The sequence below is a fragment of the Neofelis nebulosa genome, chromosome 7, assembly GCF_028018385.1.
Source record: "Neofelis nebulosa isolate mNeoNeb1 chromosome 7, mNeoNeb1.pri, whole genome shotgun sequence".
Lineage (NCBI taxonomy): Eukaryota > Metazoa > Chordata > Mammalia > Carnivora > Felidae > Neofelis > Neofelis nebulosa.
Genome location: NC_080788.1, coordinates 6,526,600 through 6,547,593, shown reverse-complemented (window position 1 = coordinate 6,547,593; position 20,994 = coordinate 6,526,600). Strand labels below are relative to the sequence as shown.

At 45.4% G+C, this 20,994-nt stretch overlaps 1 protein-coding gene across 1 annotated transcript in view; it reads left to right on the top strand.

Moving 5' to 3' along the window:
• Window positions 1-20,945, top strand: part of TICRR (TOPBP1 interacting checkpoint and replication regulator) — a 49,399-nt gene extending 28,454 nt beyond the window's left edge. Inside the window, exons 16-22 of the mRNA XM_058736596.1 lie at window positions 9,862-9,952; window positions 12,918-12,979; window positions 14,046-14,180; window positions 14,765-14,922; window positions 17,247-19,386; window positions 19,507-19,632; window positions 20,407-20,945. Coding sequence (XP_058592579.1) covers window positions 9,862-9,952; window positions 12,918-12,979; window positions 14,046-14,180; window positions 14,765-14,922; window positions 17,247-19,386; window positions 19,507-19,632; window positions 20,407-20,519 — 2,825 coding nt within the window. The 3' untranslated portion in view covers window positions 20,520-20,945. The remainder of the gene's footprint in view (window positions 1-9,861; window positions 9,953-12,917; window positions 12,980-14,045; window positions 14,181-14,764; window positions 14,923-17,246; window positions 19,387-19,506; window positions 19,633-20,406) is intronic.
• The last annotated feature ends 49 nt before the right edge of the window (window positions 20,946-20,994 follow it).

Here is a 20,994-nt window from a genome sequence, read left to right as displayed (position 1 = left end):
TATAGGGACATATGGTAACTCTGTGTTTAACTTTCGAGGAATTACCAAATCGCTTTCCAATGTGGCTATACCATTTCACGTTCCCGCTGGCAATGTGTGAGGGTTCCAGTTTCCCCACACCTCCCCCCCACCTGTGGTCTCTTTCTTTGATTCTCCCCATCCTCCTGGGTGTGCGGTGGTAGCTCATTGTGGTTATGAGTTGCATTTCTCTGCTGACTGGTATTGAGCATCTTATCCTGTGCCTGCTGGCCATTTGTAGATCTGCTTCAGAGAATGTCTATTCAAATCTTAGCCCATTTTCTAATTGGGTTGTTTGTCTTTTTACTGTCGAATTATAAGAATTCTTTATGTATTCTAGATATTGGGCCCTCATCAGATACATGATTTGCGAATATTTTACCTCGTCTGGGGGTTATCTTTTCACTTTCCTTGATAGTGCTCTTTGATACACAAAGTTTTTAATTTTGGTAAAGTCCATTCAAAAGCAGTTTGTGAATTTTTGTCATTGCTCATGCGTTTGGTGTCCTAACTTAGGAAAAAAAAAAATGAACAGAATCCGCTTTTAACTTTAAACAATTACGTTTCAGTCTTTGATCCATTTGGAGTTAACTTTTGTGCATTATTTTGTGTGAGATAGGAGCCCAACATCGTTCTCTCATATATGGCTATCCAGTTGTTCCATTAGTTGAAATGGCTTCTTTCCTCATTGAATTGTCTTGGCATCTTAGTCAAAGTCAATTGACCAGGGGTGCCTGAGTGGCTCAGTAGGTTAAGCATTCGATTCTTGGTTTTGGCTCAGGTCAGGATCTCATGGTTCATGAGATCAAGCCCTACGTTGGACTCTGCTGACAGCACAGAGCCTGTTTGGGATTCTTTCTCCCTCTCTCTCTGCTTCTCCCCTGTTTGCTCACTCTCAAAATAAATAGTTAATTGACCATATATATTAAGGTGTTAATTTTTTTAAATTTTATTTAAATCCAAGTTAGCTAACATATAGTGTAATAATGATTTCAGGAGTATAATTTAGTGATTCTTCACTTACATATAACATCCAGTGCTCATCCCAGCAAATGCTCTCCTTAATGCCCATCACCCATTTAGCCCATCTCCACACCCAGCACCCCTCAAGCAACCCTCAGTTTTCTGTATTTAAGAGTCTCTTAAGGTTTGCCTCACTTCCTCTTTTTATTTTTCCTTTTCTTCCCGTTTTGTTTCTTAAATTCCACATGACTGAAGTCATATATTTATCTTTCTTTGCCTCTTTCGCTCAGCATAATACACTCTATTCCATCCATGTTGTTGCAAATGGCAAGATTTCATTCTTTTTGATCACCAAGTGATATTCCATTGTGTATATATATCACATCTTCTGTATCTATTCATCAATAAATGGACTTTTGGGCTCTTTCCATAACTTGACTTTGGTTGATAGTGCTGCTATAAACATTGGGGTGCATGTGCCCCTTCAAATTAGCATTTTTGTGTTCTTTGGATAAATACCTAGTAGTGAAATTGCTGGGTCTTAGGGTAGTTCTATTTTTAATTTTTTGAGGAACCTCCCTACTGTCAGAATGGCTACACCAGTTTGCATTCCCACCAGCAGTGCAAAAGTGTTGCCCTTTGTCTGCATCCTTGCCAACACATGTCATTGCCTGAGTTGTTAACGTTAGCCATCCTGACAGGCGTGAGGTGGTATCTCATTGTGGTTTTGATTTGTATTTCCCTGATGATGAGTGATGTTGAGCATCTTTTCATGTATCTGGTAGCTATCTGGATGTCTTCTTTGGAAAAGTGTTCATGTCTTTTGCCCGTTTCTTCATTGGATTTATTTGTTTGTTGGGTGTTGAGTTTGATAAGTTCTTTATGGATTTTTGGATACTAACCCTTTATCTGATATGTCATTTGCAGATATCGTCTCCTTTTCCATCAGTTGCCTTTTTGTTTTGTTGATTGTTTCCTTTGCTGTGTAGAAGCTGTTTTCTTGAGTTTGCAGTAGTTCATTTTTGCTTTTGTTTCCCTTGCCTCCAGAGACATGTCTGTAAGAGGTTGCTGTGGCTGAGGTCAAAGAGGTGTTGCCTGTTTTCTCCTCTAAGATTTTGATAGTTTCCCATCTTACATTTAGGTCTTTCATCCATGTTGAGTTTCTTTTTGTGTCTGGTGTAAGAAAGCGGTCCAGGTTCATTCTTCTGCATGTCGCTGTCCAGTTTTCCCAGCACCACTTGCTGAAGAGACTGTCTTTATTCCATTGGATATTCTTTCCTGCTTTGTGAAAAATTAGTTGGCCATACGTTTGTGGGTCCATTTCTGGGTTCTCTATTCTGTTCCATTGATCTATGTGTCTCTTTTGGTGCCAGTACCATACTGTCTTGGTAATTACAGCTTTGTAACACAGCTTGAAGTCCAGAATTGTGATACCTCCGGCTTTTGTTTTCTTTTTTAACATTACTTTGGCTATTTGGGGTCTTATTCTGGTTCCATACCATTTTAGAATTGTTTGTTCTAGCTCTGTGAAGAATGCTGGTGTTATTTTGATAGGGATTGCATTGAATATGTAGACTGCTTTGGGTAGTGTCAGCATTTTAACAATTTGGTTTTTAAACTTTTTTATATGTGTATTTATTTTGAGGGAGAGGGAGAGGGAGAGAGAGAGAGAGAGAGAGAGAGAGCATGAGCGGGAGACAGAGCATGAACGGGGGAGGGGCAGAGAGAGAAGGAGACACAGAATCCGAAGCAGGCTCCAGGCTCCGAGCTGCGAGAACAGAGGCCAATGCAGGGCTTGAATCCACGAACCATGAGATCATGAGCTGAGCCGAAGGCAGATGAGCCACCCAGGCGCCCCAACAATTTAATTGTTTTTTAAATGTTAGGTAGAAGTCAGCAGTAAAGCCATCTAGTCCTGAGTACTTCTTTGTGGGAAGGTTTTGATAACTACTTCCATCCTTTCACTTGTTACATACAGGTTTTTTCAGATTTTCTGTTTCTTCTTGAGTCTGTTTTCAGTGTTTGTGTCTTTGTAGGAATTTGTCCATTTCTTCTTGGTTATCTATTTTACTGTTACACAGTTGTGCACCGTATTCCCTAATAGTCATTTGTATTTCTGCGAGCTCAGTAGCAGTGTTCCCTCTTTCATAGTAGTTTGGGTTTTCCCTCTCTTTTCTTGGTCAGTCTAGTTAAAGATTTGTCAATTTAACAAAGACGGGAGTAGAGTTTAGTGATTCCTCAATAAAAAGCACTGGGTGTTTTATGGTTCTTCTCAAAGAACCGACTTTTGGTTTCCTTGGTTTTTCTGTTGTTTTTTAATTCTTGATTTCATTTATTTACTATGTAATCTTTACCATTTCCTTCCTTCTACTTGCTTTGATGTTAGTTTGATCTTTTTGACCTTTTCAGGTTTAGTTTAGGTTATTGATTTGAGATCTTGTTTTTTAGTACAGGCATTACAGGTACAAATTCCCTTCTAAGCACTACTTTAGCTGTGTCCTGTAATTTTGGGTGTGTTGTGCTTTCATTGTCATTATCTCAACGTATTTTCTAATTTCCCTTGTGATTTCTTCTTTGGCCCATTGACTATTTATGTGTGCATTGACCTTCGCGTATGTGTGAGTTTCCCAAATTCCTTCTGTTGTTAGTTTCCAATTTCACTCCATTGTGGTTGGAGAACAAACTTTGTATTTTAGTCTTATTAAATTTGAGACTTATTTTATGCTCTACCATTTGACCTGTAATGGAGAGTGTTCTGCGTGTGCCTGAGAATAATGTGTATTCTGCTCGTATTGGGTAGAGTGCTATACTAATCTCTGTGACCTGTTTATTTTATAACTGAAAGTTTGTACCTCTTAATTCCCTTTATCTCTTTCACCCACCCCCCACGCACCTCCCCTCTGGGGACCACCAGTTCTATGTATTGAGGAGTCTGGTTTTGTTCTTTTAGGTTCCACATATAAGTGAAACCATATGGCATTTCTTTCTCTGACTTAGTTCACTTAGCAAAATACCCTCTAGGGCCATTCATGTTGTCACAGATGTCAAGATCTCATTCTTTTTTATGGCTGAGTGATATTCCGTTGTATGTATGCCATTCATCTATCAATGGGCATTTGGGTTGCTTCCATATCTTGGCTATTGTAAAGTTGCAATAAACAGAGGTGTGTGTATATCTTTTTGAATTAGCAGTTATCATTTTCTTTGGATAGATACCCAGTGGTGGAATTATACTGGTGAATTATATGATAATTCTGTTTTTAATTTTTAAATGAACTGTCATTGGGCATTAAGGAGGGCACTTGTTGGGATGAGCACTGGGTGTTACATGTAAGTGATGAATCACTAAATTCTGTTCCTGAAATCATTATTACACTACATGTTAACTAACCTGGATTTAAATAAAAAATAATAATAGTCCAAAACGATAAGGTTTAGAATCAAGATATGTATGTATGTATGTGTGTGTGTGTGTGTGTGTGTGTGTGTGTATATATATATATATATATATATATATATATATATTAAAAAATCAAGAATTTCCTCTACAAAAAAAAATAATAATAAAATAAAGGAACCTTCATACTGTTTTCCCCAGTGGCTGCACCAGCTGGTATTCCCACCAACAGTTCATAAGGGTTCCCTTTTATCCACATCCTCACCAACATTTGTTATTTCTTGTTTTGATAGTAGCCATTCTGACAAGTGTAAAGTGACCTATCATTGTAGTTCTGATTTCAGTTACCTTGATGATGAGTGATGGTTGAGCATCTTTTTATGTCTCTGTTGGCCATTTGTATGTCTTTGGAGAAATAGCTGTTCAGGTCCTCTGCCCATTTTTTAATTAGATTATTTTTCTGGTGTTGACTTGCATGAGTTCTTTATGTATTTGGGATACTAACCCCTTATTGGATATGTCATTTGCAAATATCTTCTCTCATTCAGTAGGGTTGCCTTGTCGTTTTGTTGGTTTCCTTTGCTGTGCAGAAGCTTTTTACATTTCAGTGTAGTCCCAAAGGTTTATTTTTGCTTTTGTTTCTCTTGCCTGAGGAGACATACCTAGAAACAAGTGGCTGATGTCAAGTTACTGCCTGTGTTCTCTTCTAGGATTTTTATGCTTTCAGTTCTCACATTTAGGTCTTTAATCCATTTTATTTTTGTATATGGTATATGAAAGTGGTCCAGTGTCATCCTTTGCACGTAACTATCCGGTTTTCCCAGCACCATTTATTGAAGAGACTCTTTTCCCATTGTATACTCTTGCCTCCTTTGTTGTAGATTTACCACATAAGAGTGGTTTAGTTCTGGGCTCTTTACTGATTCTTTTGATCTGTGTGTCTATTTTTGTGCCAGTACCATACCGTTTTCATTATAGCTTTGGAGTATATCTTGAAATCACAGATTGTGGGGGCGCCTGGGTGGCGCAGTCGGTTAAGCGTCCGACTTCAGCCAGGTCACGATCTCGCGGTCCGTGAGTTCGAGCCCCGCGTCGGGCTCTGGGCTGATGGCTCGGAGCCTGGAGCCTGTTTCCGATTCTGTGTCTCCCTCTCTCTCTGCCCCTCCCCCGTTCATGCTCTGTCTCTCTCTGTCCCAAAAATAAATAAAAAACGTTGAAAAAAAAAAAATTTGAAATCACAGATTGTGATACCTCTAGATTTGTTCTTTATCAAGATTGCTTTGGCTAATTGGGATCTTTTGTGGTTCCATACAAATTTTAGTATTTGTTCTAGTTCTGTGAAAGATGCTGTTAGTATTTTGATAGGGATTATCTTAAATCCGTAGATTGCTTTTTGTAGTATGGAAATTTTAACAATATTAAATCTTCAAATCCATGAGCATGGAATATCTTTCCATTTATTTGTGTCATCTTCAATTTCTTTTATCAGTGTTTTATACTTGTCAGAATACAGGTCTTTCACCTCCTTGGTTAAGTTTATTCCTAGGTATTTTATTCTTTTTGGTGCAGTTGTAAATGGGATTTTTTTTTTCTTCTACTTTGTTATTAGTGTGTAGAAAGGCAACAGATTTCTGTATATTAATTGCAATCCTGCACCTTTACTAAATTTATTTATCGGTTCTAGTGCTTTTTGGTGGAATCTGTAGGGTTTTCTATATATAGTATCATGTCATCTGAAAATAGTGACAGTTTTAATTCTTCCTTACCAATTTGGATGCCTTTTATTTCTTGTTCGATTGCTACAGCTAGGAGTTCCAGTGGTACTGTGTCGAATAAAAGTGGTTGATACTCTTGTCTTTTTCCTGATCTTAGAGGAAAAGCTCATTTTTCACCATCGAGTATGATGTTAGCTGTGGGTTTTTCGTCTATGGCCTTATTACTTTGAGGTATGTTCCCTCTAAACCTACTTGGTTGAGAGTTTTTATCATAAATGGATGCTGTGGTTTGTCAAATGTTTTGTCTGTGTCTATTGAGACGATCATACAGTTTGTATTCTTTCTCTTGTTCATGTGAAGAATCACGTTGTTTTGCAAATATTGAACCACCCTTGCATCTTTGGATTAAATCATACTTGTGGTGAGTGATTTTTTTAATGTATTGCTGGATTCGGTTTGCTGATATTCTGTTGAGGATTTTGGCATTTTTGTTCATCAGAGATACTGGGCTGTAGTTTTTTGTAGTGTCTTTGGTTTTGGTATCAGGGTAATGCTGGTCTTGTCAAATGAATTTAGAAGTTTTTTTCCTCTTTTATTTTTTGGAATAGTTTGAGAATTAGGTTTCTTTTAATAATTTGTATCACTTTGTTGACAGTCTCATTTTGTTCATACATTGTTTTACTGATTTCCTTTATTTCTTTGTGATATTCTTGAGTCATTGAGCACATTTAGAAAACTTGATTTATTGTCCTTGACCAGCCATTCTGATGGGTTTTCTTAGGGATGGTCTCCATCAAATTCTTCTTTTCCCGTGGATGGGCTCTATGTCCCTGTTCCTTTGTATATTTTGTAATTGCTTGTTGAAGATTAGATATTCTGACTATTATAATGTGGCAACTTTGGAAACCAGATTCTCCCGCTCCTGAGTGTTTGCTCCTCTTCGCATATTGAGGACTTCAGCTGTCTCTGTTTTCCAAACCCGCGACGCATGTAGTCCATATTGTGTGTGGTCACCGAAGTTTCTGTTCCGTTATCTCTGGTTTGCCAGTAACCTGACCAAGATTTCCTTAAATGTCTGACTCTAAAAAGGGAAAAACAAGAAAGTATTCTTGTCCCTTTAAATATTCCCATAGCCATCTTGGGAAACGCAGCTGCCTTCTGGAGGTCCCAAAACGAGAGGCAAGTGTCTGCGCCCGCCCATCAGGGGTCCATCAGATTAACCACACGACCCCAAGTTTGGAGGACAAGGTGTCTGCCCTACCACCAGCCACCTGCTCCCGGAATGTGGGCCCCTCTCCCCACAGCTGCGGTGAGGCTGGGGAAAGGAGATCAGAGCTTCATGCGTGGTGCTCGCTTACCAAAACTCAGCAGCATCTTCCTTGCATAAATCATGTCCCTCATTGTTGCAAGTAGCCCCTTGGGTTCCAGAGTTCCAAAATACTTGATTCTGATCATTTCCCACCCCCCACTCCCCTGCCAGTTTACTAGCTGTTTTGGTGGAGAGACCAACCCCTAGCTTCTTATGGCACTATTTAGTGTAACATCACTCCCTCTGGGGATTACAATTCCTATCTTCTAAGAGCCTAATTCAGATTAATACCAACTTCATTTCAGCAGTATTGAAAAACTTTGCTTCTATAAATACAGTTCTGTTTCCTACCCCCTCCTTTGTGCTACGTTGTTATACACATTACATCTTCGTACACTCTATGCCCATCAACATCAATTTATAATGATCACTTTATTTTTCAACTCCTAGGAGAAGAGAGTTACAAACGGAAACTGCTTCTGTGCTGTACGTTCTATTTATTTATGTAGTTCCTTCCCTGGTGCTCTTTGATTCTTCCCATGGATTTGCCTCACTCTTGAGTGCCCTTTGCTCTCAGCCTGAAGGACCCCCTCTAGTATTACTCATGGGGCAGGTCTGCTACTGAAAAGTTCTGTTTTTTGGGGGGGGGAATTTGTTTTTAACCTGGGAATGTACTAATTTCTCCCTCATTTTGAACAATAATTTTGCTGGATATTCAATTCTTGGTTGAGTCTTTGCCCTTTCAGCGCTTTTTTTTTTTCTTTAATGTTTGTTTTTGAGAGAGTGCGAGTGGGGGTAGAGACAGAGAGACACACACGCAGAATCTGAAACGGGCTCAGGCTCTGAGCTGTCAGTACAGAGCCCGATGCAGGGCTCAAACCCACGGACCACGAGATCATGACCTGAGCCGAAGCTGGACACTTAACCGACCGAGCCACCCAGGCACCCCTGCATGTCTCTTTTTTTATTGACAACTGGACGTAACATAATAAGGCACTTCTGACAGACTTCTCCCCTCCCCTCCGGTGTTTGTTGTTATTGTTACTGCTTTTGTTTGGTGACTTTCCTGAACTAATTCTTTAAAGTCTGTATTCTGTCATGTGTGGCCACTGACGTCTGCTCACTTAGCTTAGCGATCCAGCTAATGATTGGACAGATTTTCTTTGATGCCTGGAACCAGTAAGTTTCTCAGCCTTTGCTGAGGGCCTTTGGTGCGTTGGCTCATTTCTTCAGTACTCAGCCAGGCAGCGTATATTTCTCTCTGCTTTTCTAGAGCCTCAAGGTGAGCCGTGGGTGACAGCTTAGGGTCTTCTTGGGTTTACCCTGGGCGCGCACACAGCCCTGCATTGCATGGAGTTTTAGGTCCCAGGAGTATGTTGAAGGTTTGTTGAGTCCTCCATAGACACCTCATTCCCTAGTTTCCCCTTTTACACTTTTGGTTAGCTTGTTGTTTGCCCCAGCTGTTATCACTCCCCTAGGCAGCTGTGATGTTCACAGTTGCTACCGGTTGGTTTCAGTAAGTGCTCCCTGGAAAAAGCTCATTCATACTGGGTGAGTCCTGAGGTCAAATAGAGACTACTTGAGCCTGTGAGATTTTGCTTTTGCGGGGGAACTGCCAGACCGGTCAGATAATGACATCTGTGAATGGGGCTTTGGAGGAGCTCCAGTCTCTTTTGGCCCTGTTCACACACAGGCCCCTGGGCAGGGGCGTTGGTCTGCAGAGTGATTGCAGGCTGTTGGTTTTCAAGGCTATGGGGCTGGGGGCGCTGGGGCAAGATAAAGTTCCATGGACTTGGCTGTTATTACTGGGATTCACTGTTTTTCTTGGATAAACACTCCATGGATTGTTGCAAACTAGTTAATTTCCAGAGTTCTGAAAAGGCTGATTTTGCCCATTTTTGCCCAGTGTTCTCGTTCCTTTTGTGGAAGAGTTATTTCAGAGGTTCTTACACCACATTCCTGCCGACATCACTTCTCTTCCTGGTCACTTTTAATTCCCTCTAAACTAGTCCTCCCGTGATCAGCTTGGTTGCATACCCCACTGCGGAAATGCATGCCGGCTAGATGGCGCTCGCTATTCAGTATCTTAATATCTGTGTGGCATGTCAGCACTTTCATACTCTATCATTTCATCATAAATATAAGAAGCACTGGTGAGATGGATACTTATTAGTCCTGATTAAATATTTTTATTTTTTTTCAGAATTGCTTATTAGAATTTTACAGTATTTTACACTAGCTTATTATTTAATCTCTAATGCTGATTAACTGTTGTGTCATGTTAAATTAAGTCCTATGGTTAGACGTTAGCCCCAAAACAATCAAGAGCCCCTCCGGTAAAGACAAACAAAAACCAACTCCAGGCGAGTAGTAAGCCATACAGAATTTCAGACTGCTCGCTTTGCCTTGCTGCCACTTCTTGATAAGGTTAAATGAAATTGATGCTATTTACATTTTAGGTTATCACAGACTGCTGACTAAGAGTGTGGCTGAGACTCCAGTACATAAGCAAGTCTCCAGAAGGCTTCTTCATAGACAAATCAAGGGCAGGTGAGTAACACCCTTGCCTAGCTACTTTGTGTAGTCACACAGCCTTGCTAATGATCTTGCGGGCCACTGTCCACCTTCTCGGAGCCCCTGTGACTGATGTCTTAACTGTCTTATTACTAAAGAGTATTCAGCATTCTGTAAATTCTGAGGGCTAGAGAATCATACAGAATGTACTCTTTTGCGTCACCTCTTTCACTTGGCATAATTATTTTGAGATTGGTCCATGGTGTTGTATGTATCCATATTTCTTCCTTTTTGGGGCGGTGAGGGGTTGCTGAGAAGCAGTCCATCAAATGGGTATTCCACATTTATAAACTTTTTTTTTTAATTAAAAAAATTTTTTTTAACTTGTTTTATTATTTTTTTTAATTTACATCCAAATTAGCATATAGTGCAACAATGATTTCAGGAGTAGATTCCTTAGTGCCCCTTCCCCATTTAGCCCATCCCTCCTCCCACAACCCCTCCAGTAACCCTCAGTTTGTTCTCCATATTTAAGAGTCTCTTATGTTTTGTCCCCCTCCCTGTTTTTGTTATTTTTGTTTCCCTTCCCTTATGTTCATGTTTTGTCTCTTAAAGTCCTCATATGAGTGAAGTCATATGACACTTGTCTTTCTCTGACTAATGTCACTTAGCATAATACCCTCCAGTTCCATCCACGTAGTTGCAAATGGCAAGATTTCGTTCTTTTTGATTGCCGAGTAATACTCCATTGTACATATAGACCACATTTTTTTTTTTTTAATTTTTTTTTTTTTCAACGTTTTTAATTTATTTTTGGGACAGAGAGAGACAGAGCATGAACAGGGGAGGGGCAGAGAGAGAGGGAGACACAGAATCGGAAACAGGCTCCAGGCTCCGAGCCATCAGCCCAGAGCCTGACGCGGGGCTCGAACTCACGGACCGCGAGATCGTGACCTGGCTGAAGTCGGACGCTTAACCGACTGCGCCACCCAGGCGCCCCTTTATTCATTTGTCCATCGATGGACATTTGGGCTCTTTTCATACTTTGGCTATTGTTGATAGTGCTGCTATCAACACGGGGGTGCATGTGTCCCTTCAAAAGAGCACACCCGTATCCCTTGGATAAATGCCTAGTAGTGCAATTGCTGGGTTGTAGGGTAGTTCTGTTTTTAGTTTTTTGGGAACCTCCATACTGTTTTCCAGAGTGGCTGCACCAGCTTGCATTTCCATTATAAACTTTTTAAAAAAAACTTTTCAGAGAGCGTGTGTGCATGTGCTCACACATGGGGGAGGAGCAGAAGAAGGAGGGAGAAAACCCAAGCAAGCTCTGTGCTCAGCCACCCACACAGGGCTGGATCCCAAGATCCTGGGATCACGACCTGAGCCAAAGTCAAGAGTCTGGTGCTCAGCTGACTGAGCCACCCAGTCCTCCCCTGCACAATTTTAAAAACCATTCTTCATGGCATCTGGGTGGCTCAGTCATTTAAGTGTCTGATTTCTTGATTTTGGCTCAGGTCAGGACCTCATGGTTGTGAGATCAAGCCCCATGTTGGGCTGTGCGCTAAGTGCAAAGCCTGCTTAAAGATTCTCTCGGAGCGTCTGGGTGGCTCTGTCACTTAGGCAACCGACTCTTGGTTTCGGCTGAGCTCATGATCTCATGGTTTATGTGTTCAAGCCCCACGTCAGGCTCCGTGCCACCTGCTTGGGATTCTCTCTCTCTTTCTCTCTCTCTCTCTCCCGTGTGCACCTGCTCTCTCTCAAAATAAACATTTTAAAAAACCTTCAAAAAAATTCTCTCCCTCTCAGCTCCTCCCCTCACATGCTCACACTTTCTCTCTCAAAATAAAAAAACTTAAAAAAAAAAAAAAACCCACGCGGGGCACCTGGGTGGCTCAGTCGGTTAAGTTTCTGATGTTGGCTCAGGTCATGATCTTGTGGTTCATGAGTTCAAGCCCCATATCCGGCTCTCTGCTGTAAGCACGGAGCCTGCTTCAGATCCTCTGTTTCCCTCTCTCTGCCCCTCCCCTGCTCTCTCTCTCAAAAATTAAAAAACAAAAATGCAAAAGCATTTGTCATTACATGGAGGGGGTCATCATCACTGCTGGGCCAGGCTGCAAGTTTAGGATCTCGGCTCAGCCTATGGGTGTGGTGGGCCACAGTTTTCCATGGTAGTTAGTGTCTGAAAGTTTGTCGTGCTAAGCTGCCCCTTTCCTGGTTCTTTGGCTTAGGGCAGTTTTGGTACCTGTTGACATATTTGGGTTGTCTATTTCCCCAGCACCCAGTTCAGGATCCAGGAAGCAAAAAGGGAACTCTCTGGGAGCTCACTGCCCTGTCTCTCTTTGGGTCCTGTGATCCCCAGCCACCTGCCTCTTCTTGTCACTGTTTAATCTGTAGTTCATTTTAATATAACATCCAGGGTTTTTAGCTGAACTTAACAGGAATAATAGGAAGGTTTCATCTTGACATTATTTGTGTACAGATTTTACATACTTGTGCAAGTTATCTACAGGATAAATTGCAAGGAGAGAAATGGGTGCGTTAGAAGGCATGCATATTTTTAATTAATTTTTGTGTTGTAAAACCACTTTCCAAAAAAGTGTTCTAACCATTTTACTTGCAACGGTCAAGTATGTGAGAGTGCTTGCCAACACTAGCACTCTTTTTTTTTTTTTTTTAATTTTCTTTTTTCAACGTTTTTAATTTATTTTTGGGACAGAGAGAGACAGAGCATGAACGGGGGAGGGGCAGAGAGAGAGGGAGACACAGAATCGGAAACAGGCTCCAGGCTCCGAGCCATCGGCCCAGAGCCTGACGCGGGGCTCGAACTCACGGACCGCGAGATCGTGACCTGGCTGAAGTCGGACGCTTAACCGACTGCGCCACCCAGGCGCCCCACCAACACTAGTACTCTTAAGCCCTGTGGTCTCTGTTGCTTTGTGAGGCTTATGGTGCATGAACGATGAGTGATACTAAATAATCCCTATGCTTGTTATTTGTTAAGGTCCTCGGAGCCTGGTCCTGATATTGACATAGTCGAAGAGTCCCCAGAAAAAGGAGCAGACGGTATTACCTATGTTTGTTTTGTGCTGTTTTCTCTAGTTTCTTTGAAAACCCTCTATTTGTGGTGTTGTTCAGCATGTCCTAGGATATTGTGCAGACAGTATGACAGCTCTGGGCCTGCAGTGTAGATCAGTAAATGTTTATTAGTAAATGGTCTTTTACACAGAATTTCCTGAGGGAATTTCTGGAGAAACCTTTTTACACAGTAGGAACAGAGGTCAGCGTACGGGCTAACACGGGGTGATACAAAGTGCCGTGGCTTCTTTTTAAAGTACATGTAATACAGGGGTTTCCAAAAGCAAACATTTTGTTTTTTCCAAAAACAAAGTCATGTTTTTAATGACTCAAGTAATTTGTTTATTGTAGAAAAATCAGAAAAGTAAATCAAAAAATATAGAGAAGTCAAATTTAAAAAAAAAAAATTTTTTTTAACATTTATTTATTTTTGAGAGAGACAGAGCACGAACAGGGGAGGGTCAGAGAGAGAGGGAGACACAGAATCTGAAACAGGCTCCAGGCTCTGAGCTGTCAGCACAGAGCCTGATGCGGGGCTCGAACTCACAAGCCGCGAGATGGTGACCTGAGCCGAAGCCGGACGCTTAACCGACTGAGCCACCCAGGCGCCCCAAGAAGCCAAATTTTTAATAATTGCTTGGTAATCCCACAACTCAGAAATACTTAACATTTTAGCTTCACTGATACTCTTACAGGTGTCGTTTCTACACAAATTATGTATCATAAACATGAAAACTGCAATTTTTAAATTTAAAAAATTTTTTGCAAAAGTCACACCATATAAACCCTTTTTTCACCCAGTATCATGGTTAAAAGGGTGGCAGTTTGAGATTTCCAAAGGTCACAGTCTGGTAGGTCAGTGGTTTTTCTGAACTTTGTTGAAGCCATATGTCTACCCCTTGTAACCTTGTTACACTTCAGAAGTTTCAAGGTCAGTAATTTGTGACAGTCTATCTTGTATGTGGTATAACATAAATTTACCCATTTCATACACAGGCAAATGTAAAAAGCTTGTGTTTCTCCCTGGTTACTAACTGTGATTCTGGTTTTGTAGAAATAAGCTTGAGACGAAGTCCTCGAATCAAGCAGTTGTCACTCAGCAGGACAAATTCTGGTTCCTTCTATTCTGTGTCTCAGCCCAAGTCTCGAAGTGTGCAAAGAGTTCACTCATTCCAGCAAGACAAGTCAGGTAACTTGCTTGCCCACCGCCTAGTTGTGTGCCTACTTGGCGGGAAGTATTTTTGGGAAAAGAAGTATAAAACTTGGCATTTTCTTTCTTGATATTGGAGCGGTACAACAGGCATATTCAGTAGAGGTTTAGAGTGATGGACGATCCATGACCTTCACTAACAGTGTCCTTCCTTTGGATTCCTACAGCTGGTCATTCATACTATCCTTTTGGTAATTTATTCATTCAACAGGTAAATTACCTGTTATTTCCACCATGTATTCACATTCTACACTCGGGTCCTAGGTGGAAGGGGATACCTGTTTGTCCTTCATTCTTTCATCCATCATTAGTTTGGATCATCAGATAATGTGTTTTTATATTTACAAATTAAATTGTTTTACTTGCCTCACATAAGGGCTGAGGTAACTATGCAATCTTATTAAAAGTCCAGATGGCAGCAATAATTGGGGTTGCTGGCGTAATTAGGTGGGATCCCCCACTCCCAGTAGCTCGAAAAAAATTGTTTTCTTGTATGGACTGGCTGTTCTGTTAATATTTGGGAGGGCAGGAGTTGAGAAAGAATTACTGTTTTTGACTTGCAGACCAAAGAGAAAAATCTCCAAACCGAAGTATTCGTTCTCCCAAGAGCCTGCTTTTTGGGGCATTGCATGAGATGGTCAGTCCTTCTGAGAAGGGTTCAGCTCGACTTCAGAGGACTTCAAGAAGCACATTGGGTTCTGAGATACCTACAGCTTATCAGGTATAACATTTCTATAATGTTTAAAATAGTGTGGTCTTGTGGGGGGAAACAAACATGGCCCAAAAAACCCACTGAGAACATTAGGGACGAGAAAGCAGGTGATCTGTCGATGTTAATACATATTTGGGGGTGGTTGGGTTGATCGAGATGAATGGTTATTGGGTATATAGGGATGTAAGGCAGCAGTTTGGCTGAGGCCAAGGTGGTAGGAGAAAACAGAAATGACCTCATCTAGTCTCTTGGTTTCGTCCACCATTTTTATCATACACCACGTATAGATCTTCCTGAAATGTACAGGCATCATTCATCTGTTGCCCTTACACTACCCACCCAATCCAGTCATCCACGTGAGAAGCCTGAGTCACTCCCAGACATAGCCATTTATACCCATTCCCTTTTCTCCATCCCTGCAGTTCTGCCCTATCCCAGTTCTGCCTGGAACATTTCAACTGCCTTTTCCCTCTTCCCTCTCAAGTCCATCCTGCCCCCAGAGGCCAGAGTGAGCCTTCTTTTTTTTTTTTTTTTTACATTTATTTATTTTTTGAGAGAGCACAGTGGGGGGAGGGGTAGAGAGAGAGGGAGACACAGGATCCGAAGCAGGCTCCAGGCTCTGAGCTGTCAGCACAGAGCCCAACGCGGGGCTTGAACCCACAAACCGGGAGATCATGACCTGAGCCGAAGTTGGATGCTTGACCCACTGAGCCACCCAGGCACCCCCGGGAGTGAGCTTTCTGACTGCATCACTTTGCTTAAAGCTCTAGAGACCTGTTGTTAAACAGGGTTTTCTGAAAATGGAATCCTTATGTTAAAAAATAATTTTTATTTGGAAACCCAATAAACTGCTTAGAGTTTGTGGGAGGACACACAGCTATGGAGATGGGTTTGAAGACCACAGATTTACGGAACCAGGTTCAGTCCTCCAGATGGGCATGGGCCTCCATCGGCTGGCTCTGGCCCCCACTCTCCCTCTGCTCTGTCCTGCACCTTTCCGGTGACATCAGGCTGCACATAGGTCTGCATGCAGCTGCTGGGTTTCATTTTAGGCAGAGAAAATGATAGAGCAAAGGCACCAGGGGCACCTGGGTGGCTCAGTCGGTTAAGCATCCGACCTCGACTCAGGTCACGATCTCACGGTTTGTGAGTTCGAGCCCCGGGTTGGGCTCTGTGCAGACAGCTCAGAGCCTGCTTCCGATTCTATGTCTCCCTCTCTCTGCCCCTCCCCTGCTCACGCTCTGTCTCTCAATAATAAATAAACGTTAAAAAAATTTTTTTTTTTTAAAAGGCACCAAAATTACCTCTTCCCCGCTTTCCCACCTTTTACATTTACCTGCTGATACCCATTCTTTTTTTTTTTTTTTCAACGTTTTTTTTTTTTTTTTTTTTTTTTATTTATTTATTTTTGGGACAGAGAGAGACAGAGCATGAACGGGGGAGGGGCAGAGAGAGAGGGAGACACAGAATCGGAAACAGGCTCCAGGCTCCGAGCCATCAGCCCAGAGCCCGACGCGGGGCTCGAACTCACGGACTGCGAGATCGTGACCTGGCTGAAGTCGGACGCTTAACCGACTGCGCCACCCAGGCGCCCCTGATACCCATTCTTAATGACCTAACTCACTGTTCCTGTCCCCCCTTCAGGCTAGCTGGGTTAGACAGTCCTCTCTTGTGCTGCCAACACGTGTTGTCCCACGCACATCCCTGTTGGTGCACCGGTGACACCGTTACCATCTCTCTGTACCCTATTCGACGTGGAATACCCACTAGACCGGGATTCCCTTGAGATGATCACGATGGGCGTCTGACCTGCTTTACCTGTTGGAGTGTTTAACTGCATTTTGCCAGAAGGAAGGGAGATTTTTTGCGGGGGAGTGTCGTTCCTGAGACGTCGTCTTTGTTGCTGGACCTTATGTATCCACATATCCCCCCCACGGCCTGGCACATGACGGGCGTGGAGCAAGCACGTGTTGAAGGCAGGTGAACAGCAGATGATGTGACACCTAGAAGCCACTTCAGGAAGGGAGCGGGAGCGGTGCGGTGGAAGAGAACGTGGCAGTAGTGGAGCGATCCACCGTTGAAGGCGAAGCGTGTTTGAGCTGTAGAACGCGTCTGAAGACACTTCTTGGTCTTAGGACCAAGATCAGATTTGGTGCTTAGTGCTAGGAAAAGAAAAGTGTGCATCATGTTTTGGGAGTTGAAACGTGTCACTGTCAGAAATCCAGGTTAAGGATTTCCCATGTGCCTTTCTGATCGTCTTAGAGGTGACTCAGATGCTCTGTAGAGCATATGGGTGATGACATTCAGGCACTGAAATGAGCATTTCTTTACAGACTCCCAAGAAGAGTAACCGGAAACCTGCAAGCTCTTCTAAAGAGACGCCGAGACGGTTCCCTCGTATGCCACGAACTCCACGGCGCACCCCTGAAAGGTGGCAGAAACCCCCTACCGAAGTGACCCCTGCGAAAAAGGCCATTTTTGAGGAGTCCTTAAAAGACTCCTCACGGGACCGGGGCTCACCATCTCAACCAAAAGTCACTCCTCAGCAAGGCTGCTCCCTGGCGAAAGGAGGAACCTCTCCTCTTGAAAAGAATATCCCAAGAACCCCCAGAAGGCCAGGTGGTCAGCCAGCTGGATTTCTGCGGAATTCTACTTGGCCACTCTCGGTGACCTCCAGTCCAGAAAGCACCCCCTGCCCCGCAGCCCCCAACGGGACCGCAGGTCTGAGTCCTGCCGGGTCCTCTCCGCGAGCGGCAGCCTCGGGGGTGCGGGGAGAGACGCCTCCGGACCAAGAGCACCACCGTCCCTGTGTCCCCGGGGCCTCCCAGGCAGGGGAGCTAGCAGAAAAAGGAGAGGAGAAAGCCGCCTCCACCCCCGGGAGCCCGGGGATGACAAGTCTGGTGCCTCCCCCATCTCCTCCTCCAGAGAAGCCTTTCACCTTTCCCTCAGGCAAGGTTTCCAAGAAGAGTCCATTTCGGAAATTTTCGACGAACTCTCCTTCCCCCGGAGAAATGGACTGGAGAGAGCCCTGGAAAGCCCCCAGTGTAGCCTCACCTCTCTCCTGTCCTGCTCCCTCAACTCCTCCCAGAATCCTGCAGAATGCCCAGTCTGACCCCGCACCCGCTCTGCCCCCTTCTAAAACTGGAAAAAGGTGCAGAGAGCCCTCGGATCTTGCAAGCAGCTTCCTGGAACACCAGCCTAGTGCCTCTGCTGCTCCTAGAGAGGCCCCAGCTGACAACCCAGCTGCCAGCACAGATGCCAGAAAGGACCAGAAGGAAGCGAGCCTCTCTCTCCGGTCTTCCCCTGAAAGACGCAGCTACCCTGGGCTTGGCTTCAGTAGGGACTGGCGTCTGTCCTCTCCGCTGCTGATGGCGAGTGACACAGAGTATCTCTCTCTCCTGGACGAAGCACAGCTTGACGGCAGTGATGGCTTGAAAAGTGATGTGGCACCAATGGGAGAGGAGAGGCAGTCAAGGACGATGGTTGCCAAGAAGTCTTCTCCGTCGAGCCCTGGGGTTCTTCCATCCCCTCGTTCCTGTGGGCCTGGCTCTCCCCCGACACCTTCCTACGACCTGCGCTGCACTGCAGACAGAAGGCAGCGCCAGGCCGCTGCGCAGCTGGAGGATCTGCAGGCATCAGCTCAGCTTCCAGAAGCCCCCGCCAGCCCGCAGACCTACGAGGTAGAGCTGGAGATGCGAGCTTCTGGCCTGCCCAAGCTTCGCATCAGAAAAATCGACCCCGGCTGTCTGTGCGAAGCTGAGTCCCTACGAAGGGCGGGGAGCTCCCGGGGCGACGAGAGCTCCCTCCCTGGTGTTGGCCTGCCCCGGGCTGGCAGGTCCTCAGGGAGACCCGAAGCCACCTACGTGTCTCCCCCCTGCCTCCGCCCCTCACACAGCACCCCTGGCAAGAGCAGGGGACAGATGTACATCTGCCAGTCCTGTACCCCCACCCGCGGCCCCTCTAGCACCCCCTCTCCGTTTCAGACAGACGGCAGTGTTCCTTGGACCCCGTCTCCCAAGCACAGCGGGAAGACCACTCCAGACACCATCAGAGACTGGCCCCGCAGGAAGCGGGCAGTGGGCAGCAGCTCTGCTGCGAGGAGCGAGGTCAGCGCTGACCTCCCTGCAGGGGTGTCCCTACTCGAGCCGGAGAGGAGGGAGCGAGGCCCCGAGCTCAGCATCAGCAGAACTCCCCTCTTGGGGGATTTTGAGCTCGAGGGGGTGTGCCAGCTGCCCGACCATTCGCCTCCCGGGGACAGTGTGCCGAAGGCCGAGGAAGCCTGCTCCTGGGGACAGTTTGGGCTGGGTTCCAGGAAGAGGCTCCTTCCTGCGGAGGAGGAAATGGAGTGTCAAGCAAAAAGAGCGTGTGATGGGCAGAGAGGAGACCCAGAACTCAGCAAGAGCGAGGAGCGGTCTCCGGGCGCGAGCGTGCTGTACCTGCCCTCGACGGGGGACGACGAGGTGTTCTTTTCAGGTGAGGCTGCCGCCGTGGGTTTTGGGGGTTGGGGGGAGCGCCTCAGAGCTGCTCCTTGAAGAGGCCCGGGCCCCGTGGCGTGGGGTGCCACGGAGCCGTGCTCACCCTGCGTCTCTGTAGGTTCCACGCCTTCTCCTGGCTGTGCCGTGCGGAGCGGCGTCTCTGCCAGCGGGCTGCAGGCCCTGACCCAGTCTCCACTGCTGTTCCAGGGGAGAACGCCTTCCTCTCGGTGGAACGATGCCAGAGGTAATTGTTCACGGACGGTCCTGAGGAGTGACTGCTGGGTGCCTCCCCGGGGTCAGCTCGGGGCTGCCAGGCCGTCTGGGGGAGGAGTTCTAGGGAAGGCCGGGTCTGGGACAGAGGACCGTCCCTGCAGGGTCCCGTGCTCTTCCCAAAGAATCTCCGCATTAGAACCCCATGGTGTAGTTACGTGCAGTCCTCAGATCCTGATGTGTTTTCTTTAGCTTCTTGAAACTGTGACAGATGTGGACATCCCACATCCTGTGTGGCTGGGGTGGGTGGCACGCTGGCAGCTTTCCCACAGCGGGTTCCACGCTTCTGTACTGGAAGCTTCTGTACTGTGGTAGATGGAGGACTGGCTGTCGTGATCAGACTCGAGGCTTCCCTTTCCTCGACCCCGTGGCTTGCGTCTGCTGAGTGCATGGGTTAGAAAGGTCTCCTGGAACTGAAGGGGAATGCAGGAGTGGGGGGCCTTTGGTGGTTCCTCTCCCTTGACACTCAGACATAAATCACGTGAAACAGCATAAACCCCACAATCTGAGCCAAAAAGAATGTACAAACCCAGCTGAGGGAGTTCAAACTGCAGTACTTAGCTTTTTCCATTATTTACTGCCGTCCAGTCAGTGCTGACGGGTGGGGGGGCGCTCACACAGCCCGAGAACCTGCAGGCAGTGCTGGTGTCAGTCCGTCTTCGGGTGTGGCCTCTCCAGTTCAAGCCCGTTTTCTTTTGTTCTGTCCTCAGTGACTTCCTGCCCACTAAGTCTTTCTGCCTTTCTCTAGATGAGGATATGGATGTTTTCCCGGCTAAGGCAGAAGACTCTCCTTTCAGCCAAGCCTTGTCCAGGAGACGCCCCATCAGCAGAACTTACACACGGAAGAAGCTGATTAGCTAGTGAGGCTGGAACCGGTTGGGGGACTTACATCCTCAAACACTACGGAGCGTGGCCGGAGCCACCGTGTCCCCAGCACAGAAGACGTGTTCTGAGTGGTCTTCTCCGGGTTGGAAGTTCCAGGCTGCTCTCTGTCCCACGTAACCCTGGGCTTGCTGCACAGAAACAGGAATCGCCAGGGCTCAGTGGAGCCAAGGGAGTTCAAAAGAGGAAGCTGCAGTCAGCCTGGTCCCCATGCCTCTTTGACAGCTGACCACAAATTCTTTACTCCCTCTCTGGGAATCCAGCCCTACCCCTCCTTGGGGAGGTGGTGTCGCTGGGGCTGGGAGTCAGGAAGCAGGCAGGAACTGTAAGACCAGGCGCTTATTCCAGCCCTGCCTTCTGAGACACCAAGGCAAGTCAGTCGACCGCCCCCCCCCCCCCCCCCCCCCCCCCACTGCCCCAGCCCCTTCGTGGGTTCTTTATGAAGCTGCTGTTA